Raw genomic sequence first — 24777 nt, 5'->3', positions numbered from 1 at the left:
CTTCCAATCCCTGACATTCTGTGATCACTGGGAAAGGGCTGCAATGTAAAGAGAAAAGAGTGGCAACAAAATTGTTGGGCATGCAACAACATTTTCTTCCTTACACGGAACTAATTTAGCCCTTGGTGTTACCTATTCCCTTTCCCTGTCTTTATGTTGCTGCAAAATACTAATTTACATTTGAGCAGTCCACTTCTGAGATTGGATAGGATCTAAGTAACAGCAATTTAACTGATTTTAACTTAAAATTGCTTGGAATCTTTAACTGTGGTTTAGTTGGTAGGGGAAGGAACTATTGGTCTTAAAAAATAATGGGAATGTTGTAGTTAAACTGAAAATCTTGACTGCTTCAGCAGCTCAGTTTCCGCAGCACCTAAGTTGAAGTCACAGATTGATTCCTGGGAAATATTTATGTCAAATGTCAAGAAACAACTGGAAAAAGTAGAGGTAAGCCTTAATTTCTCTTAACAAGGTTTAAAGTTGAACTGTGGAAATTAAAACATAATTTAATATTCCTTTTTTAAAACACCAGTAGCTTGTCCTCCAAATACTGAACTGCTTTTTTTTTTAATTACAAAAGAAAGATCTAATTTTAAATCCAGATTATTTAAGTTTAATTAAGTTACAAAGAATATCTTCAATTTCTTAAATCCATGCAACTTATTTAAATGCAACAGAAAACTCTCTATGAAAAGTTAAAATGTAAAATGTCTAGGCTGAGTTTTAAGACCTAGAAAGGGTCTCCCAAACCCTTTTAAGCATCAATGCAAGTACTTAAATACAGATTTATACTATAGCAAATGGTAGCCTTACATCCCCGTTAGAAAAGCATTGTATCTTTTTTTTTGTAAAAAAGTAGTTATGTTAATGCCATTTTAAATAAAAAGCAAGCTTTAGTTAATGCTAATGTGGAGGATACTTTGTTTTCCTTCTGCAGGCTGAGTATGAAGAAAAAATTGAGATGGTGAAAAAGGGTGTACGGAACTGCCTCACTAAAATGGAAACTGTGGAGCTTTCTTCTCCTCCCAGTGTCTTAGTATGTATCTTACATCTGGTAGCAGTTTGTTCAGAGTTCTTTAGGTTTGCATTGGCATGGCTATCCTTCGTAGGACATGTACATAAAGAACTTGAATCTATAGCCTTGAATACGAAGTAATCTGGCTCTCCATACGTCCAGGTAATGTTCAGAAGGAAAAGGTGACTGCAGATGAGCATGATGAAGTCCAGTGAGAAGCACATTCTCAAGTCTGTTGAGAGGCTTAAACTGTTTCAAGTTAACTTTAAAATGTTTCGCGTTCTGTTTGAATTAGGACTAATGTTTTCACATATCATGACTTTCCTGTAGCACCAAAATCCATAGGGACAAGGCCCCATTACACCAACATGTGTAACTCATTACAAATACCAAAATCAACTTCCAGTCATATCTGTTACAGTACAGCCATTTATGGAAGTCCATCTACAATGACTACATTCCAGATGAATATGATTTAAAAACATTTTGTCGTGGGCCAACACTTCCACAAATGTTTTGCTCAAATCAGATCAGTTACTTGTGAACCCTGTGATTGTTCCTGGTGCAAGGACAAAGTCAGGATAAGTCAATACTCCTTGAACTGTTCACCAGCACGGTGGTGGGAAGAACATGTGACAATGATAAAATACTTAAAGGCAAGCTGGCTGCAGAGCAGTGCAGACAATCTCTGTGCAGCCATTCACTGATGGTGAAATTGAAACCAGGGCACAGAGCTGATGCCCAGTCCTGGAGACAAATAGTCTTCAGAAACCACTGGGCCTGGGACTGGTTGGAGTAAGGAAAAAAGGGTTCAGTCATCTCTCAAAATAGGAGAGATAATTGATCCAATATCATAGTGCACACACATAAGAAATCCCCGAATTCATCGAAGATGCCAGACAACTTTTTAATACCTGTTCCTCTGCAGAAAATCACATAATTTTGGTTTGGTTTTGGTATAAATTAGAGTCAAGGCTCTGTTCTGATACTGCATATTTAGGATTGTTACTACAGCTTTTCTGGACTTACAAGAGCAATAGTTACACTTGTGCTCTCCTGCATACCTTTTCTTCTCCATTAATTTCTAAGTATCTCCTTTATACTTTTTGGCACAGAACTCTTAAGAACATCTAGGTAACTTAGTTTCCAGCCTTAGGCTACTATCAATTTCCAGGTTGGGAAAGAACTACTTTGAGCTTCTAGTTCTGCATTTGGTATCTGTTTTTACTGCAGTAATAAAGGAGTAACCTTTTAGAACCTTTAGATCTGTAATTGTTTCAGCTTTGAGAAGACTTAAGAGGCAAATACTGAGTCCCAATGAAAAAAGACTTGATGAAAACCCTTTTTCTGCCTGTTTAATAAATTCTTTTAATTAATTAAACACCTTTACAGAGAAGGTAAAGTATCACTTCAAAAAGGTGTTAAACTAAAGAACACAGAGCAAGAACCAGCAGTTTTGACTGTGAAGAAGTGCTGGATTTTAGTTCTGTGTTTTAGAAAGAAACCTTCCTAGAGCAGCCCAGTTCTGAAACAAATAGCAATCACGGGGTCACACAACTAAACTTTTTTTTAAGGAGTTCTTTCCATTTATGGAAGAGAGTTGTTAGTGCAAAAAGTCTTCCTGGATCATGTCAGCTCCAAGTTTTTCAAGATACATAGCTATACTATAGCTGACATGTGTTTCTGTTAAAAAAAAATACACTGAATTATATATAGATTATATAATCAGTTAAAATAAATGAATTTTGTATTTTCAAATTGATGGCAGTTCTGTTTCTAGGACCAACTTCAAGCTATACTTCTTTGCAACTTACAGCTGTCCAACAGCCGGGCGTTCCTTTAGCAAAGCAAGAATAAGTTAAAGGAACAGTTTGCCCGTGTTCTGTCCTGTCTGATCCCGTTTCAAACAGGTTGTGTTTATATGTAGTACATACTAAAGAGCATCTTTGTGCAGTATTTTTACCTAGGTAAAGTAAATTAAGATAAATCAATAGACCATGATGCAACTGCTCAAGAGTTCTGCTCAATTGACTTTAATTGCTGTTTTTCCTGTGAAATCTGTTCATTTCCTAGGCAAAACAAGGCACAACTCTGGTCAGTGATCCAGCCTTTGTCTTGTATTCCTCTGCATCTGCACATCCTAAGGTACTTCCTGCATTTTCAAGTTCTGAAGATCGAACTCCAACACATGCTTCATTTAATACACAGGCCGGAGTTAAGCCAGCACATGCAAATATTAAGTTGTCTTCTGCAAGTGGTGGGTCAGTGAAAACACACTCCAGACCTCTGGAAGGATTATATTCCGATAGAGTTTCAGCAACTTGCCTGTCAGGGATTTCTGGAAGTAATACTCAGACTGTCCAGCCAAACCAGAACCACCCAACTGACTCGAGCGTACAGCGGAGGCCTTCTGGACTTCCAGGCAACAAAATGCTTCCAAAAGCATTTGAAAGTATTATCGTGCGTCTACAGAGTATATTCCCAAACTACAGCAGGTGTGTGGTTTAATGTGTGTAATGTTATGTTGGGTAACAGAAGTTCTGAACATCCAATTATAAAGTACAAAAATAATAGTTTTCTTACTAGAGGGCTTCTATTCCACAAGAAGAGGAGGAGTAGCAGTTCTTCCCCTCCCACCCCTCCCATTCAGTGAGACATTACTTGAGGGAATAGACCCATGGTGTTGACTTAAGTGTTTTGGGGTGGTTTTTCCAATTAAACCCACCAACAAATAGAAGTAGTATTATTATTTTATTGTTTGGGGGGTTTTATGGTTAAGGTAGCTAGATCCTAGTTTATTCAGAGGTACTGGAAGCAGGTACTACAGCTCATTTGAGAAGTTAGTATCTCTTAAAGGCTCTACTGCTGTGACTCAAACATGGAACCTACAGCACTGGCAACAGCCATAGTATTGCCTGTCAGTAATTTATGTCTTTTTTTGTCCCTTCAGTTCAGACTTTACTAGCTTCATAAAAGACGTACAAAGAAGAAATGGGAATACACTGTCAGGTTTGAGCTTAGATGAAATTCTAAGCAGAGTGACAGAACTCATTCTGGAACAGCAAAATGAGGTACTGTGGGGTGTGTAGTGGCTGCCTTTTCTACTGTGCCTCTCTGACAGAGGAAGCAGTACAGCACAGTCCAGGAAAGAATGCAAACTGTCCTGTGCTGTCAAGCTCTCAAATACACATTTGCTCAAAATTCTTTCCCAATACTTGTCCAGGCACCAGCTTCAACTGGGAGACCTGTGAAGTCTGTATCCTCTGCTTCACAAGCACAGACTGGAACTCGGAGTTGGGGAGTACCTGCAGAAGAAAATATACCCAGCCCACCCAAGGCAAGACCTGCGCATAAAAACACCTCAAGTAAAAATTCATCTCGGCCAAATCCTCAGCCATGGGGAAATGTCAGAGCAGCACCTAAATCTAAATGGAAAAAAATGGACTATACAGTAAGTTCTCTGCTGTTTCAATCAATGTGAAGTTGAACTGTACTTCTGCTAAGACATGAAATTGATTCATCAAAGTATTGCTGGAAAAAATAATTTACTTTTTCATTTTGTGTACAAAAGCTTAAATACACTTGGTTAAAAGCAGTACCATTATTAACTTATTAGAATTTGCTGATTAATGGTTGCTAGCTTTCCAATAACTTCTCATCTTATGTACAGGCCTCCAGTGATGATCCTTGCACAATATGTCATGAAGAGCTAAGCAGAGACTCATGTGAACTAGAATGTGGGCATTGTTTCCACAGAGAAGTAAGGATTTTTCTTTTTTGTTTATGAACTCTGTTCAGTTATGGCACTGTCCTACTTTCTAAAAGTAACCTCCTCCCTTCTTACCCTTCATTGCTTTAAGAACAGTGCACAATTTTCTTTTACGTACTTTGTACACCCAGACTTGCAATATACATGGTCTTACTGCGCCAGAAAGCTTCCAGTTTTAGATTTTCAACTAAAATGGTAATTCACTATAAACCCTGCATTTGCCACCTGATGGCAGTTGCCTGTGTAACTTTATGTAGTAAGAAAGTCAGAATTCTGTTAGAAGAACTTGGTACTTCTCTCCATGACCTTTTCCCATTACCTTATTTGTTTACTGTGGGTTTGTTACTGCAGAATAGGTGCAAATGTAAACTGATCAGCACAGCATCAGAATTGGGAACAGTTTTCTAACTGTAAATTTTAGTAATGTAGAACACGTTGGAAAAGTGCTGACCAATTCATAGCAATTAACATACTGAACAATTTATACCAGACTTTGTTTCTTCAACATCATCTTCCTCTTCTTGCAGTGCATCAGAACATGGCTTAAGCAACATTCAAGTACCTGCCCCATCTGCCGTGTTCACGCTCTGTTACCTGAAGACTTCCCTGAGCTTCCTGCGTGGAACAAATATGCCTAAACCTTGTTTGATTTTAATACATTATAATAAGATGCAAAGTGGCTGCAGAATAACTGCTGTAGTAAGGAACAGAAACATGATGCCTAGAAAGAGACAGAACCCTGGTTTTCTTGAAAATGGTAGTAGAACTCAGACTGGTTTAGTATTTAACACTCAGCATTGAGCCGTAAGATGCTGTACTGCCACGGCACCTGCAGAATCAGGTTCGCCTACTCCAAGATCCAGCACTTTTCTTGGTTGCTGCCTAAAGGTGTGAAGCTGCTGCAGTTCAGAGGCCAGCAGCACACAGAACCAGTAGGGTTTTTGGCTAAGGGATATTTAAACTACTGTATCTCCTTTTCTCAAAGGAGGGTGTGCAATTCCTGTAAAACGGGCTTTCCTGTAGAGTTTACATGACACTGAAATTAATCAAACAAGTAGGTGATCTGAATGACAGGCTAGCAGAATCTGGAACAGCCAAGACATTACCCTTCTTCTGGCATAAACAATTACAACTGAACTGCAGGATTCCAGTCAGCCTTGTTGTGATCATTATGAATGCAGTTCATATAACTGCAGCTCTTTTCTCTTGCATAAATCCATAGCTCATAATTCAATTGTTTAAATAATGACTTCTAGTAATATTTTGAGGAAAGACTTTTGAAATATTCATGTGATTCTTTGTGTATCAAGTTGGAATATTATGGCTCAATTCTTTAATCATGACGTATAGATTGTATTCCTCACTGTTGAAGAGCTGATTTGTTCAATCAGAATTACAGGCTTTTTTTTTTTTTATGAAGCAATACACTGCATCTGTATTCTGTGCACCAAAGTTCATCAACAGAATCCAGAAGGCCAAAAAAGTGCTGTGCTTCAAAAGTCTGAGCTTGCCAGAGTACCTACATCACTGTAAAATTTGTCTCAAATAAATACCCAGGACTGGAGTGTGTACAGCTTAACCACTCTGAAAAGAAAGAGGGTGACTGATGTTTGGATACAAGCAGTATTAAATTGATTGTATGAGATTAAGATAGCTAATTCTAGGGATCATTTGTTTCCCCAAGAGATATGTATCCTCCAGCTGCAGTTTTAAACTAGTCTGTGTTTTTAAACAATTCTATGAATTGGCAGTTGGATCAAAAATAAAATTACTACTGCAGCTGATATGGGTTTTTTGTGGAATATTTTTGCTAAGTCTGAGTTACTGGTGAGTGATCTACGATATGCTGGAGAATAGGTGCTGTGCTGCTCAGCATTACAGCACTTGTGTGTTTTTCAGCTTCCTTTATTTTCTTGGGGTGATGGATACATAAATATCTTAGCTTCTCACAAAAGCAGCCTAAAGCCTTGGCAGTTAGGACACTTTTCCAGAGCAGAAGTATCCTTGACCTGCAAAGCAGTTGCCTATTGGACAGTGTTCTCCAAATAGAACGCAGCATGCCTTGAGGTAATAAGGGCAAGCTGGCTGTGGAAACAGGTAAGACAGCACTTCCTGTTAGTGCACTGAACTGATATTTACATATGCTTGTTCATTACCAGCCAGTTGTATTTTTCCTGCACCCAAAGCACAGACGAGACCTGAAGTTCCTAAATAAGCAGGATGGTTTTTGATCTCTGTTCCTTTTCTTCCATCTGGAAGGATTTTAGTCATTTACAGAGACAGTCCATTCACACCGTTAAAAAGGAAGCCTTCCAGCAGACAAGTTCCCCAGGATGGTTACTGCACAGGGAGAGGGGCTGATCTACTCTGGGCACAGGATGAGGGCCAGTCCATCCTTCCAAATAACTTTGAAGGCAGAGGGTCATAGTGCTACTTTGAGCAGCAGGTGGCACTCTTGGAACAGCATCTAGGACAGAAAGAGCAGCTTTTCTTTTCCAAAAATAATCCTGTACCATTTCCTGATCTTAGAGTAAGTGTTAAGATCGAGTAGTTTTTCTTTTTTTTTTTTCCCCCTACAAGACTGTTTAAAACACTGAGATTCTCCTAGTTTTCCTTGTGCTGATAATGTATTTATAGAAACAGTTTTTGTTGTCTTTTACAGCAGTAGTCAGATTTAAGTTTTAGTTGAGCTTTTACCTTCTAATTCTCTCCCTGCATACCCTCATGACATCCCTGTAGTTCTGCTGAGTTGCCCATCCCTTCTTCCAAAAGCCATAAACTCTCTTTTTCTTCCTGAGTTCCAGCCAAAGCTCTTTGTTCAGCCAGGCCAGTCTTCTTCCCCAGCAGCTCTCTTTTGACACATGGGGAGAGCCTGTTCCTGGCGTCTTTAAGATTTCCTCTTTGAAGAGTGTCCAGCCTTCCTGGACCCGTTTGCCCTTCAGGACTGCCTCCCAAGGGACACTGGCAGCCAGGCTCCTAAACAGGCCAAAGTGTTAACTTGGTGTTATTTCACATCATTATTCATTTCAAATAACTTATTTCATCTTCATCTCACAATATTCATCCCACACTACCACCTTACATTGTTGAAGCACCATTTATTACTCCTTCAAAGACACTATTCAGTGTTATATTACAGGTCCCATACCCTCCCCCCAGTATATATACACATGATATAACAGGACTGAACTAGTTTTACAGCGTCTTTAAAGGACTTTGGAACAAGTCCTTCAATAAAATGCAAAAGGAAGAGAAACTTATTACATATTTCTACAAGAGGTAGAAATAACACAAAACCATTCTTCTGTGATTTGTCTGAGGAAAAATTAGAAAAACAGGGTTGTCAAAGTCAGAAAGATACCTGACAAGGCTGTCCAGATCGACACATCCACAAGGCAGGCAAAGTCTTAGCAAGATTTATAGAGAACTGAAAACACAAGAACTACCAGCAGGGAGAAGGAAGTGATGTGTTTTCAGTTAAAATAAGACATGGATAAAGTTTCACTTTGCCTCTGAAGAATTCTGTCCTTTTTCAGTAAATCCTTAAGTGATTCTTCTCTGGCTCTTTACATCCTGCAGAGCTTCAGTGCGAAGTTCTCTGTGATGAGGTGATCATCATGCAGAAGGACAACAATGTTAACTTCAAACTCTAGAAGAAGGGAAAAAACCAAACCAAACAAAACTTAGTTTGATATGAAACTGAATTGTAGCAGTAGGATGAGGGGCACACAGTTCCTGCCCTCAGGCACAGCTCTTCACAGGGCTCTTCCAAGCCGTGTCAAGACTCAGGATTTTCCTGTGCCAGGGCTGGACACAATATTCTAGGCAGAACCTCACCACAGGCATCCCAGACCTTGGACCATCCCTAGTGACTCTTTTCTCACTCTAATCTTTGGGATTCCTCTGGATTCATTTCTGTATTGCTGAAAAACTACAACGTAACATCAAGTCTTCTGGACTGAGTTCAGACATCTAAGATTAAAATGTTTTGGGAAAGACACCTGCATAGTTTAGAAGCACATAAGTAAGTGGAAGAGTTAGTTAGGGAACAGACTCCTCCCCTGCTGCCAGCCTATAGCATGGCCTTAGAATCCTGCGTTATGTATGGCCTTAAGAAGTCAAACACCAAAATACAATATACTTGCAGGCTATGAAAAAAAAAATTGTTAAAGAAAATCTACTCTTTAGATATCGTGTTGTTCAAAACCAAAATCAGAATCAGATCTATAACTAAATAGAGACAGAATACAAAGTCAAGTAAAGTTAATAAATGAAGGGAACCAGAGATCAAAATTAACTGAAAATAACTGGGAGGTTTTTTAGAATCTTTATAACTATTAAGACTGTTCTTATAAATAAAAGTAGACTGTACACTAACAGTAGCCATTTGTCTCTGTAAATTACTATTTAATAGCTAGAAATGGCAACAAATATCAGGTGCAAAAATGTTCTTGGGGGAACAGATAAACAGGAAGGCAAAGCTGAAAAACTAGTTGTGCACATTTGTCCAAGATACACAGCAGAAAAGTAGGAGCTTCAGTGGGGGAGGATCTTAAAGGCGGGGACTTGTAGCTTAAATCTCACACAATAAAATAAAAAATTCCAGCAGGGAAGAAAGGGAAGAAAACCAGGCTATCAAAGAGAATTTTTGCAGTAATTATTTGAACAAGTGAGGAAAGTCCTGAATTTCAGGTGTTTGTTATTGAAGATGTTGGATTTTGGCAACAGTGAGCTGCAAAAAGTAGGTGGTGTAGATCAAGAAAAGCAAAGTCACCTACAGCCTAACCTCACTTTTTTCTGAGTCTGTGCAGCAGGAGAACAGGAAACAAGAGGAAGAAATGGAAAGAAGGGTTCTCACTGGTGATGAAAAGAAGGAAAGGGTCATCTTGGCATTTTATTCTTGGGCTATTACTCCAGTGTTTAATCACATAATTTTTTGGCAGAAAAAAAGTTACCTGCCATTACACTGCTTCTCCTGTCCCTTTACCATATAATTCTATTAGAAGTAGCTTAATAGTTGCAAAACTGTTTTTAGTTTGAAGTATTGAGGCTGTATTTTCTCAATCTCTATGAAATACAGCAGACTACAATCCTGTTCAAGAAACCTCTACAGAGAAACAGGTGGATGTCCTTGGTTCTTGCAGTGCCATCAGTGATTTATCCCATTACTGCCAGAAGCTGAAGTGAAACTAGAAGCTGCTCTCAGATGAAAGATGCCAATACAGCACAAAGTCCTGTGCACTTACCAACTTTGAAGTTTGTTGTTTCCAGGGTAGGGCAGGTGAACAACCTGGGAAACACCATGTATATGGGAACTGGTAGGCCCCTGCAGACATCCCCATCAGCAATCTGAATGTTCTGTATCTCTGTGGCGTCTCTGGCATAGCCTTCCGCACACCCTGGTGGAAGCGGGAAATTCAGAGGGGGAGGAGGAGAAGGGAAAGACAGAACAGAAAGCAGTGCCCAAAACTTAAACCAAAGATACGCTGGGGCTGGAGGTACATGTGGGCAAAACATTTTGCCCCTTGACCTGCAAGTTTTCACATTAGCACTCTGAGTTAAGGATCATAGAGATTATTTAAATTAATGTTTGGACTGTTCCACCTAAAGTGCAAAACAATTTCTTGCAAGTCTCTTTAATTATATGGCTTGTAATAATCTTTCATATTTAAGCTCAAAGAGTGCAAGTGGCAACTACTGCAGTCTATTCTATATACATTCTATTCACAGAGAAACTTACCACAGGTTTCCACACGTACTAACTGCAGCTCAATACTTTTGACTGCAGCCTCTGCATTCTCCACCACCAGCTCCCCTGTTAGCGGCTGTGTAATGATACAGTTTGTAGAACTGAGATGACCTCTGATGAGAAATTTCGGAAGTGAAGCTCTCTAAAAAGATTTGGGGGGAGGGGGTGAGAAAAGACACAGCTGTAAGAGCAGACTAAGAAAAAAATACCTTACAGAAAGACAGTTATCAAAATATGCAGGAAATTACAAAAAGTTGAAGAGTTAAGAACTCAGAAGTTCAGAAAAGCCTCACGTAACCTTAAATAATATAACTCTTTAAATATGCATCCTTATGCAGATACATTAAGGTATCTGTTACTACCCCCCCCACCCCTTGACATGCATCTCCCCTCCTCGTTCCGTCCACAAAAGCATTTTTCCTGGGATGAACTGACTGAACTTGGCTATTACAACTAATCCAGAAGTTGGGAAACAACAGGGTGATCAAGTTAAGTCAGCTGCCAGTGCTCTAGAGAGCTCCATTCTGGTCCCACTTTGTTAGGGATTACAATATAGTCTATTGTTTCAGAGATATCCCCACCTTTTAACATTTCTCTCTCGTGGCCACTGCTACTGGGAGGGAAGACAGGCATTTAAAAATCTTCAATTAATATGAGAGGTAGCATACTGCTTATGTACCAAGACACCAAGGAAAGACAATTAATAAAGAGCTTAATTTGAATACAGGATCACGCTTAACTCTTAAAGAGTTCTTAACAGCAAGGATGTTTCCTACTTTTCAAGGAAGGAGCTAATCGAGGATGACAGTCGATACGTCGGTTTCCAGAAAAGGTTTGGTCCCCCTGCCCTTTTTTAGGCCAGCAGGCAGCACAGATACTCTCTGCCAGCAGAGAGACTCCTATGCCAGAAGCTCCAGTTCCATGACAAGTTCTGTCAGGAGGCACACTGAAACAGTTGAGTTTCCTACCCACATCTTCAGCTCCTGTGTTCACTATCCAACTTCCTTCAAACTCTCTGAGCATCCTGCTCTAACCTTCTCCTTCTTTTGCAAGTCTTACTCTCCTCTCCCTCCTTAATTTTTTGTTATTGACATCTTTGATGTTAGCCCCTACCTTCCAACCAGCTGTTCACACTTATGGCACTGGATTTCCTCACCCATGTAACTGATGTTCCCTTCTTCCAAACCAACAATCTTGTTGCAAACTTTTTTTTTCTCCCAATCTGTTTGTTTTGCTTCTTAGTCCTGGCTGCCAGTAGCAAAGGCAGAAAAGTTCTCCTTGGCTATTTTTGAGACTGTTTCACTCAGATACCCAACACCTCTGCAGAATTTAACTGTTCCATTCAAAACAAATCTTTGGGGGGCAATAAAAAGAGAGGAATTTCCATGTGTTTAGTAAACGTGACCCCACTTGGGTATTTTTCTCCTAACTTAAATAACAGAAATTACATCCCTGACAAAACCACCCTATGAAATATTGAGTCTGAATAACCTTTTGTTAAAATGCTTTTTTAAATTGTACGATCCCTAGCAAGTTCTCACCACCACTATTAGTAAACACAGAGTTGGTTCCCTGTTTCACAGGGACATCATATAGCTATCCCCCTAAGTACAGTGGTCAGGAACCAAAAAGACAGAGATAAAGGGAACTTGCAGAACAAGAACCCATTTTCTTCAATCCTAGTCTATGAAACTTGTTTTTTTTTGAAGGTATATTGCCCTAGAGCCTTACTACTCTTGTCAGTACTCTTCATATTTTAGTCCTAGCTAGGTCATCTCTCATAGGACCTATCATTTACACTCTATTTCATAATCCCCCAAAAATGAGAATCAAGAACATACGAGCAAATCTATCCTGGTTTTTCATCTAACCTCTTTGTGCTTTGCTTGGCTACTAATCAGTTTTCCAGTAGTCTACCAGAAATTATAGTTCAGTCACAGTCTCCAGACAAGCAAAGAATTGAAATGTTAGTATTTTAAATATACCAAAACAGTGAATTTTTCTACCTTTCCACCAGATAGTCACTTCAGACCCATACATTTTTCTGAGATGGGGAGGGGTGGAGGAGTGGAGGAAGAGGCCACTGCTTGTGCTACCGTACATATTCAATACCATTCTTTAGACAGCTCCACAATGAAATACCAAGATTTGCTGTATCAGAGATGTCAGAAGGTTTAGAACCTACTTTTGTGGTTATGTACTTGGAATGGTAAAAGGCACAGGCTCTGCTATTAAACTAAGAAAGAGCTTTTAATGAACAGGACCTTCTTATGATGTACACCACTGAGTCTTCGCTAAGCCAACGAGTAGAGCATTAAGATACAGAAGAGAAAGAAGAAGCAGAAAATAATTCATCTGGAAGCACGGCTCATAGGAAGAATAGACTGCTGAGAGCTTAGTATTTAGCTCCAGTCTCAAAATTTTACCACAAGAATAGTTGTTATATCCTTATATTTGGAAAAACATATGCTCTCAGTGTGCAGCAGTCTCCAGAGACATGAGAGGCTGCTGGACACAACCCGCTATGCTCTAACTCAGCTGGATTCAGAGTTCAGCCATGAGAGTTGGTTACTTTGCTGGAATAACCTTCTCCACACTCCAGAACGGTCTATTCCAACATGCAGAAAGTCAAGCAAAGGTAGAAGAGACCTGCATGGATTAAAAAGATGCTACTGATAAAAATCACAAAAAGGAAGTATACAAAGGATGGCAGTAGAGTCAGGTGACCCAGAAGGAACATAAAAACACTGAGTGTGCAGGGATGGTTTTGGGAAAGCCAAAGCCTACCTGGAGTTAAATCAAGAGACAAGAAAGGCAACAAAGAGAGGCATCTACAAGTCTACCAGCTGCAAAAAGAAGACAAGGGTAAATGTCAGCCTGCTGCTGAATACAGCAGGGGACCCACTGACAAAAGACATGAAAAAGACAGAGGTACTTAATGTCTTCTCTGCCTCAGTCTTTACTGGTAAGATTTGCCTTTAGGAGTCCAAGGCCCCTGCAACCATGGGGAAAGTCTGGAGTGAGGAAGAGTTATCCTTGGTGGAGGAGGAGCAGGTTAGAGAACATTTAAACAGACTGGATGTACACAAGACCATGGACCTCATGGGAGGCATCCACAAGTGGTGAGGAAGGTGACCCATGTCACCGTGAGGCCAATCTTATATTTTAAAGGCTGTCATGAACAAAGAAGGTTCCTGAGGAATGGAAGATGGTAAATGTCATTCTTTTAGGAAGATCCGAGGAACTGTAGGCTCATTGGTGTTCCTTCAATCCCTGAGAAACTGATGGAGCAAATAACCCTGGAAGCCACTTCCAAACATATAAAGGGCAAGAAAGTGACTGGAAGCAGTCAGCATGGATTTATGAAAACAAAATCAGGCTTAACAGTGGATACTGTTTATGTTGGCTCCAGCACTGTGTTTGATACTGTTTGTCCTAACAACCTCACTGACAAACTGATGGAATACAGACCAGATGTACAGATTAGACATTGAGGTGGACTGAGGACAGCCTCAACTGCTAGACTCAAAGGCGATGAGAAGCATGAAGTCCAGCTGAAGGCCAGTCACTAGTGGTGTACACCAGTGACTGGGTTCAGTATTGGAGCCAGTATTACTTCAATGATGGCTTGGATGATGGGACAGAGTGCATCCTCAGCAGGTCTGCTGATAATACAAAATTGGAAGGAGTGGTTGGTGAACCAGGTAGCTGCACTGCCCTTTACAGGGACCTCAACAGGCTGGACAACTGGGCCTACAGCATCCTGAGCTGCATTAAAAAGTGTTGCCAACAGATTGAGGGAGGTGATTCTCCTCATCTCTTCAGCACTAGTGAGACAAAACTGGGAAGAGTCCAATTCAGAACTTCTGGGTACAAGAAACTCAGACTTACTGGAGCAAGTCCAGACTTTGTTGGATTTGACCATGAAGATGGTTAAGAGCATGTGACACACTTAGAAGAGGCTGACAGCTGGAATTGTTCACCCTGCAGAACAGAAGACTCAGGGGGATCTTACCAATACGTATAAATATGTGATAGGAAGGAATAAAGAATCATAGAATGGTTTGGATTGGAAGGGACCTTAAAGATCATCCAGTTCCAACCCCCCTGCCATCAGCAGGGACACCTTTCACTAGATCAGGCTGCTCAAAACCTCATCCAGCCTGACCTTGAATGTTTCCAGGGATGGAAACCTCTCTGGTCAACCTGGGACAGTGTTTCACCACCCTCAGCATAAAAAATGTCTTCCTTACATCTAGTCTGAACTGTAACACTGACAAGTGGTTGCAAGTCTCCATCCTTTGAGATACTGAAAACTTGACTACACATGGCCCTGTGCAACCTGCTCTAGATGACTCTGCTCTGAGTACAGAGGCTGGACTAACCAATCTCCAGAGGTCCCTTCCAACCACAATGATTCTGTGAATATGTAAAATTAAGTCAACAATAGCATGAAACAACCAAACAGCAGAATAAGAGGTCCATTTTGAGAAACAAATGGAAGAGTAGGTCTAAATTCAAAAGTTTGGGACGAACAGCAATAGAAGACAAATTGGGGATGCAGATGGAAGACCTAGAGCAGGAAAGCAGTCTTATTAACAAAAAGAGCACAACAGGAAAATCTGGACTAACAGAACACAGGTTTCAGTGGACAAACAGAAACCAGTGTTCAGAAAGCTAAATGACCAAGACAGCTACTACTGTTCACACAGGCTTCCCAAAGCCACATGGGGCTGTAAGAAAAGGCATGACCAAGGACCAAAACATTAATTTTTAAAGGATCTTGGCTACCATGGTATAGAATGTTTTCCCTTGCTTCACTGACATCTTTTACTCAGAAAAATGATAAAGTGTTTAACCGTCACTGAACAAAGATGCACCTTACATTAGTCACCGCTATCAGAAGAGATCAGGCAGAACCACTTCGTTGCTTACAAAAGTAAAAAAAGGAGAAAAGAGGGTGAAAATTACCTGTAGGGCAACATTTAATCATTCCTCTCCTGTTCTCACTCAGAATCACACAAGCATTACATTTAAAATAAAATAGTTAGAAAACCCTTACCTCTTTAACATTTTGCAAAGTTTCAGGAGTAATTGTGAAGTCCACTGGGCTTGGCATCAGTTTCCCTTTCTGTGACTACAATTAATGAAAGAGTTAAACTGTAAACTATGATTTATAAAACACACACAGAGAATATTAAAAAAGACAGAGTCAAGCAACTGTTGAATGTGTTAGTTTTCAGGATTGTCTTCATACTGAAAGCATGCATCTATGTAATAAAAAAATCCAAGATTTCCTGCCTTTGTTATTAAATAACATTATGATATTGTCTAAATACAAGTCACAATGCATCACAAATCTGACTTGTAAAAACAGAACTGTGTCAGTTTTTGGTTACTTTGTGTTTGCCACTGCAATACACCACAACAAGCTGTACATTTGTAAGTTTTTGGCATAAGCTCTACTTACACTGGGGAAAAAAAAAAGAAAAAAAAAGAAAACAACATGTGGTTGCCCTAAACCACTTGGAAAAGAAGAAATACACTACCTATCTGAATCATATGTTATGCCATAGAAAAAAGTTAAATTTCACATTTTTGTATTCACAAATAAGTACTTTTTCTATATCACTTGCAATGTTTCCTTTCATTATCAATCCTAATAAATTTGGGCAGGGGAGAGAGGGGGAGATTATAAATTAACTTGCTCCACTGCTTCAAATATGATTTAGAAACCCTCCCTCCCTCTTGTCACCTCTGAGCACTCTGAACACTTTCTGCTGCCGTTTAAATAATAGCCCAGGTCTCCTAAGCCATCCTTGTATTACTAGGAGATCCTCAACTGATGGAATCTCGTGTAGCGTTGATTTAACAGGTTTAGCATTCCAGTTTCTTTAACTGTAAAATAAACAAAACTTGGCCCAGGTTAGCTTTCCGCACTAGAGAAGCAATTTTGAGGGCACATATTACAGTTGTTCAGTATCTATTTACACCATTTATCACAAAACTAAGAAGTTAAGTCTTTCCATAAATGGCAGAATGGGCCCTGAGCCCTGCTGAGATGGCAGCCTCTACTCTGCATGAGGAAGGCAAGCTTCGCTTACCATTCACCAACCACCCTCTCTATCCTCACCTCAGTGAGGTGCGCTGTCTTCTCCCTAGATATTTAGAATAAGTGGCCAGTGCAGCATCAAGGATGAGAGATCCAACTGTACCTAACTGGGAGTTGGCAGAGCACACCACCACCAATGGGCTTAACTCGAACTCTTAGTTAGGATCCGCTCTCACTACTTAAGAATTCAAAATAGTTCTGCTGCCCAGCTGCAAGACGGAAGATATTAGCAAAAGATTGACTGTATTTTCCCCATAAATGACAAATTCTGGCAAAGAATAAGGTTAAGGGAAATGGTACATTGAGCACTGACAGTGAGAATTATATGTTCAGTAAAACCTCATTAATTCACCCTGAGAGATTCATGATTTACTGACTTGTGATCTAAGAAGTGCTGTAGTGGGAACAAGAAATAAAACCAGGAAACTGCATAATATGTAATTTGTTCACTATTTTGACAAGTGTGGCTTACTTATAATGTAATAATGGACCAATAAAATGTAGCATAATATATTTTAGAAAATAATGAAATCTTACCAACAGGAAACTTCTTTATAGCGCCTAGCTAAATGTTTAAAAAAGGTATTTAATCTTTAAAAAAGGTACTATAGAACTAAAATAACATTTCTACCATTATTCATAAGTAAGACAAAAGAGTCTAATACTTCAGTGTCCCGTTAAGAGTTCAAAGGAATGACACAAACAGTACGTTCTAGCAAGTTGTGGGTGGAAAAAGAGGTATTCAATTAGGCCTGAACAGTCTGTACTGACATCAGATGCTCTGGACACATGTACAAGTCAATATAAACTAAAAACTAATCTGATAAAGGAACCTCAAATAAGAAGTAGCAAAGCATTTCTTGTGAGACACTCAAATCTCATCCTGCAATGGTATCTCCACAGAAGGAAGGCTGTCTCCACATTGCTAACCGCAGGATGTGGATATTTGTTAACCTAGTTATCTCGGCATGTTGCCAACCATGGGCTGACTTAATAGCCAAGCTGAGAAGCTTCTTCTTTACAACTTGATGCAGTCCCAGCTTTGATACTTTGAGTCAGGGCTCTAAATCATAACTAGTCATCTGAAGAACAGAAATGGTATTTTTCTCTTCAACAACGAACTCCCATTTCTAGGACAGGCATTATGGGTGCCTGGGAACCTTTGGCTAAGAAATGCTCAAATAATCTGAAACAGGGTTTAGCAGAACACCACAATACTTATCTAACCACACCATTGTTTCAGAACTGAAAGGATGAATAAGAGAATAAACTCAGTACAAAGACCATTTTATAATCCAAATCCTCTTTGTACCATTTTCTGTAAATGAAGAGAGAAACATGTTATTCTAATCAGAAGCAACTGACACCCGAGCTCTTCTGGATTTTTTTTGCAGGGGGGGCCTAGCTTTCTTTACTGATACAAATCCTGTGTGTTGCTCTTACAAATTACATGGTTTTACTTGGTTTTCTAACCTTACTGCCAAACATCACCTAAAGTGGACAAAAAAAAAAAAAACAAACCCAAACAAAACAAACCCACTTTATTTAGTTATGACAAACCACACTTACCAGTGAGTGGACAATGAATTCACAAGTCTTAGTTAGGTCTTTTGCCAGCAGAGAACGTCGCATATCACACCGTAGGGTATACTGGCAAGAACAGGATGGCAGAGAAAAACAGAAGAGCCTTATTAGTTAAGATTTCCTCTCTCTCTCTTAACTTTTAATCTTTTTATTGTATATGTGCAGAACGTTACTGTTATTAATATTTAAGGCATCATTTACAACAGATTAGTAGGCAATGTATATACCAGTGATGGGGACAGGGGAAGGAGAGAAGAGGTATACAACCATTTTAGATGCTCCCAATTGAAAGCTAATTTTTCTTTGTGTTTACAATCCCACAGTCATTTGCAAATGCTTTGCATATCTTGTGTTATGCAACAATCTATGAGATTGAGGGACTAATTCCCCGACAGAGAGTAGTGCTCCAGTGCTGCTTCAGCACCCAAATTACATTAAGTTAAGAGTGATTATGGTACTGCTTTTCACCATACTTTGGATAAGTGATTATCAGTAAGATATATTCACAGGCCCTCTAATTTTAAATTCAATCTTACAATTAATTTAACAGTGGTAACAGTTATAAGCGTATTTAATGGGGAACTGTCTTTAACCTCTAGCTGAACCTAAAATCAGCAGCGTGCAGTGAAGTCAGGCATCATGCAATGAGGTGAACTTTGATGTTCACCATTCAAAAACTTGCTGCCTATTTCCTTCCCTTTCTCCCCTAAACAGGAAGCCATAAACTAGTGACTCAAAAATAGTATGACCTTGGTTATGACAGTAATCACACACTTCAGCATCTATAATGTAGCCTTTCAATGTCTTTACAAGACAGGGAATTTGTTGAGGTGGTTGTTTTTTGTTTGGTTTGGTTTTTGTTTTTTTTTTTTTTAATTTCTTCTTTACAGATGAGGAACTGGCAAAAGTAGATACACTCAGACTAAGGGACTTCGCTTCATAACTTCTAGTTCATGGTGTCTCTCTGCACATACCTGGATATGCATGCAAGAACAAGACCAGGGAGGATATCTCTTTCCCCATCACGGACTATGGTTTCCACTGAAGCTGCTCACTGCTGAGCAAACATCTATTACTGCACTATACTTCACTCATACGAGGGAGCACAGTGCCATGAGGTTGCAGGACCACACATGCCTTGCAATGTGGCCCACAGCCTCCCCATTGGTGTCTAATTAGAAGGTCTCTGCATGAGAACAGACTTGAATCTTGATACAGAACCCCCAGCTAAGATACTAATACCTAGAAGCAAGCCTCTATTTCTTGATTTAAACTGCACAGGAGTTGGGCAGAAGTCTAGGAAGTGTTTCTTAAACAGCACCTCTAGTTAGTCAAATGAAAAAAAAATAAATAGGTGGTGTACTGTTTGTAATCTATTTTTCCATTTCTTGATTTGGACAGAGAACAAATATAAATGTGTTACAAGCAAATGAACTTTTTCCTTTGTTTTATTTAGAACTAGCAAAGTATTTTTAAGCAGTTCAAGCCCAATCTTCTAGAAAACAGACTTAATGTTCCCCAATTTATATCTATGGATCTGTTTTATCAGGTACAAGTGCACCTTAAATAACATTGGGAGAGACTACATTTTCTTCTTCAGAAGAGCATGGCTCTCAAAGGTTGGCTGAAATATAATGATTAACCTTTTAATTACATTTTTTCCACAGCTTGTAAAGAGAAGCTATGCAGATGAGAGAGAGAATAACAAAACAAAACAAATATTCATCATTAAAGTAAACCTTAAAACAACTGATATTGATCATAGACAAGTTATCTGGATTATAGAAAGCAACTCAACCAGTTTTGCACCATTTTTGACATGCCTACCACAAACACCAGATGTTACATTAGGAAGAAAGCCAAGACTGAAAAAAGATATGGGAAGTATTTAAAAAAAAAATCTGAATGTAGACAAAAAAACAAGGTAATTGTTACTTTAGTTACTTCTGATAGGCTAGTAAACCAAAAAACACTCCACAGTAAGAAAAAGCATTGTTGAACACAGTATTTACCTTTAAGAGATGGCTGAAGAAAGACTTTCCCACAAAACAACAAACAAACAAAAAAAAACCACCAAAAAAATCCACCTATGGTAGACAATTTTTAACCAAAAAAGGTGAAATTTCAAAATTGTGTTTCCACATGATTGTGTTACAAGCATGTAGCACCTAGAGATTTGGGCAGGAAACATTACTACTCAACTCCACAGGAAAGCAAATAATTCATGTTTTTGAAGATGCTACAAGCTTTCAAGACTTTAGTTTGAGTCTTCATTATGAAATTACACAGCCACATTTGTTTTGAACAAAAGGACACTGTGGTGCAGTCTTTTTTCCAGAAGGAAATGGGTGTAGTTGTCTACAACATAAGGAGGGATCAGATCTATGTTACAGAAGTTCTGACAAGGTATTTCAGGCAAGACACCTTGATACTGTTCTGTTTATGCCATCGTTCTTTAAAGATTTACTCCATATGGAAGGCCTGAAACAGTAAATGATATAAGACTTCCTCTAGTTAAGAGGATGCTGCTCACAAATGCATGCAGGAAAATAGACCCTGAAGTCTAGGTAGCTTTGTTCCTGTAGGATTTATCCCTGTGGCTTAAAATGGATCTGCTAAGTCAGTACACTTTACTTTTAATATTTCAGTATTATTAGAAGTAATTGGTTGTCTACAGTGCTAACTAAGTCTCACTGGTACTAGGTTAACAGTACACACACTTGTATCTGGGTATGTACTACTATACAGATTAACTACAAAATGGTAAATGCAACTTCTTTCATGATAAAATCAGAACTAGATGGTAACATCACCTTGTAACAGAACTGTACAAGATTTAACAAGTATAGCAAATACATTTTATCCTTTTTCAACCCAAAGCCCCTCTTTCCAGCATGGAAAAACCACCTACAAACTAGTACTGAAATGTCTAGCATGTATCATGATTTTTAAACTTAAGTTATATCTAGAAAATACAGTACACACCAGAAGAAACCTATATTAATAAAGGGAAGCTTAAAAGCTACTTACTTCAAAGGATCTCTAACTTTCTGCTCATACTTCAAGTTAAGAAAACACATTGTGCTATGAAAAAAAAACTTTATCACAAAACTTTATCTTCTGCTTCCATGAAATAAGAGATGCTTTAGCATACATTCTGCAGATAATAAAAGTTCAGATTTTGTTAACAGATATGACTGCCTTACCTGAATATTAACAAAGACACCATGATATGTCTCATAGAGAACTTTGTTCCCCTTCATATGCAATGGAAATTCAAACGGAATTTCTGTCTTGCCACTGGGAAGTTTCCCTGGTTTAACCATTTCAATAGTGCTGTTAATAATTTGAATAGGCTGCAAAGATAAATATTAAGAGGTTTAGGCTGAAGCAGAGTGACAGCCCCATCATTTCAAGACCCCACAACATCCATTAAATTCTAACAGACTTCCTGAATTTCTAGAAACTCAAGTATTTCTTCACAACACATAGCTCTCCAGTCTTACAATTAAAATAAATATTAAACATTATTTCCTCACAGAAAAAAATTGTGATCTATTTTATGGCTGTATCATGCTAATGACCAAACATATTTAGAGTCAAACAGCAGAGCCTCCAGCGCTTTGGAAAATGGAGTTCCATTTTCTAAATTACAGTAGCAGCGAGAATCAACAAGCACGTGTGGCAGTTGAGCAGTTAGCCATTCCCTCCTCCTCTGTCCCCAGCCCTTTCCAACCCTGAAGATTTATATTTAGGGCTAGTCTCTCACCAGAAAAATGGTTAACTACAATCTGAGTGGGGAAGCCTGCTTGAAGATGACACTTTTTTCTCTCTGGAGCTTTACTGTTATTTTTCCTCTAGTAGACAGGAATAAGAAAATCTATTACTTCTACTGTTTTCTTTTCCTGTTTTTCAATCGTTCACAGAGAGATTATTCATACTATAGACAAATTAACTATGATACAAATAAAGACCTTAAAAGGCCCCGCACCAAGGCCGTCCTAACTTAAAGCAAACTGTTTTGCAAATGTAGCTACACTGCCTCTAGACAGAGCCAGCCTTGCTTCAGTCAGTACAGTCATGGTCATGTGGAGCTTGCCGTGCTAGATTCCAAACCCCATACTTCCAACCCCGGAGAGCACTACAGAGGCCTTCCAGGAGCTCTGCAGTCAAACAGTCTGTGCACAGCCTTGTACTCCACAGAAGAATCTATGCACATCCTGTATTATACGCAGTAACACTCAACCCTCATGGCCTCTGCAGAAACTACTGTGATAGTGACTTATCTGGCACAAAAGTCCAGATAAACTCAGTCACTTTAAAAAAAAACCAAAACAAAAAAAAAACACAACAAAACACCACATAATTTGTTATTCTTTAAATCATGGTCCTTCAATGCATCATCCAGTAACCACACTATTGGGCTGGTGACAGTTGCTAGCAGGGTCCCGCAGGGACCCATCCTGGGGCCGGTTCTCTTTGTCTTCATCAATGACTTGGACACAGGGCTTGAAGGACTGCTAACTAAGTTTGCCGATGACACCAAATTGGGAGTGGTGGACACCCTGGAGGGTGGAGAGGCCCTCAGAGATATCTAGAAAAATTAGAGAGCTGGGCAATCACCAACTGTATGAATTTTAAAAAGGGCAAGTGCCGGATTTTGCACCTGGGACAGGGCAACCCTGGACACACACAGACTGGGGAATGAGAGGCTGGAGCGCAGCCCTGCAGAGAGGGACCTGGGGTTTCTGGTCAATAGCAAGTTGAACATGAGCCAACAGTGTGTCCTGGCAACCAAGAGGGCCAACCGACTTGGACACAGGGCTTGAAGGACTGCTAACTAAGTTTGCCGATGACACCAAATTGGGAGTGGTGGACACCCTGGAGGGTGGAGAGGCCCTCAGAGATATCTAGAAAAATTAGAGAGCTGGGCAATCACCAACTGTATGAATTTTAAAAAGGGCAAGTGCCGGATTTTGCACCTGGGACAGGGCAACCCTGGACACACACAGACTGGGGAATGAGAGGCTGGAGAGCAGCCCTGCAGAGAGGGACCTGGGGGTTCTGGTCAATAGCAAGTTGAACATGAGCCAACAGTGTGTCCTGGCAACCAAGAGGGCCAACCGTGTCCTGGGGTGCATCAAGCACTGCATTGCGAGCTGGATGAGGGAGGTGATCGCCCTGCTCTGCTCTGGTGTGGCCTCACCTCCAGTACTGGGTGAAGTTTTGGGTGCCACAGTATAAAAAGGATCTAAAGCTACTGGAGAGTGTCCAGAGGAGGCCACTGAACTGGTGAAGGGTTTAGAGGAGAAGCCGTGTGAGGAGAGGCTGAGGTCGCTTGGTTTGTTCAGCCTGGAGGAGACTGAGAGGAGATCTCATCATGGTCTGTAACTTCCTCACAAGGGGAAGAGGAGGGGCCGGTCCTGATCTCTTCTCTCTGGTGACCAATGACAGGACCAGGGGAAATGGTAGGAAGATGTGCCAGGGCAGGGTTAGGTTGGACATTAGGAAAAGGTTCTTCACCCAGAGGGTGGTGGGCACTGGAACAAGCTCCCCAGGGAGGTGGTCATGGCACCCAGCCTGACAACATGCAAAAAGCATTTGGACAACATGTGCCCTCAGACACATGGTCTGAATCTTGGGATTGTCCTGTGCTAGGGCAAGAGTTGGACTCAATGATCCTTGTGGGTCCCTCCAAACTCACAATGTTCTATGATTCTGTGATTCTACTATTTGTGTTACTGTATTTCAGCCCTAAAGAAAACTCTCCAATCGTTGCATGTTCTTCCCTCAAAAGGTCATCACATATCACTAGATAATGCTGAGCTTTCTATCATTCACATACGACGAAGCGTTGTAACTACCTGAAAGCCATTAAGGAAACATTTAATTTGATAAGAGAGACAAAAGTTTTGTGCTAAAAATATTAACCTGCACAGGTCTTACCTTGACAGAGTTATAGAAAGCTTCAAACACACCCACACTTTTGGCACTAAGCTGCAGATTTACTGATCCTTCCATTGTTAACGAGATACCTTGGTGCTGGACTGTGTCCTTACTTGTTATGACCACGACTCCAGAAAGCACTTCCTAATAGGAGAAAAGACAACATGAAAATATTTGTTTAAATAAGTTTCTTCTATAGCTGTTACTCAGCATGCTAAATTATTTTCAAACTCAAGAAAACTGTTCCCAGAGATCTAGTCTTGTCAGAAAAGACAAATGCTGATAGTGAAAGCAATATGAAGAAGAGACCTCTAGGCTTCTAGCTTGTTTTCTTTCCTTGTCCTTGCAGAAGTACTAATCTAAGCTTCAATTTCTTTCCAAAGTTTCAAGATCTTCCTCTCCAGGAAGATGAAAAATACCCTCATTAACAATTATCAGGTCAGTTGGCAATAGAAAAGTTCAATTTCACATGTTAGAATGAAACTGCAGGAAGAATTTTTATCTGAAGAGTTGGACAGTCAGCCATGGGAGATGGAAGAGAAGGCGTAACTGTAAAAGTGATGGCCAAGCTGAGGATAAGACTCACCTCAAGAGTGGGACAG

At 39.8% G+C, this 24777-nt stretch overlaps 1 protein-coding gene across 1 annotated transcript; it reads right to left on the bottom strand.

Moving 5' to 3' along the window:
• Positions 1-8176: 8176 nt before the first annotated feature.
• Positions 8177-24388, bottom strand: VPS26C (VPS26 endosomal protein sorting factor C). Its single transcript, XM_029084664.1, is given in 7 exon segments — positions 8177-8433; positions 10031-10183; positions 10525-10675; positions 15596-15670; positions 18215-18295; positions 21436-21585; positions 24176-24388. Coding segments are annotated over 7 exon segments (906 nt in total). The 3' UTR covers positions 8177-8350.
• Between the last annotated feature and the right edge of the window lie 389 nt (positions 24389-24777).

Source organism: Antrostomus carolinensis, unplaced genomic scaffold (assembly GCF_000700745.2).
Source record: "Antrostomus carolinensis isolate BGI_N321 unplaced genomic scaffold, ASM70074v2 scaffold2814, whole genome shotgun sequence".
Taxonomy (NCBI): Eukaryota; Metazoa; Chordata; class Aves; order Caprimulgiformes; family Caprimulgidae; genus Antrostomus; species Antrostomus carolinensis.
This window is presented reverse-complemented; position numbering and strand designations above follow the sequence as displayed.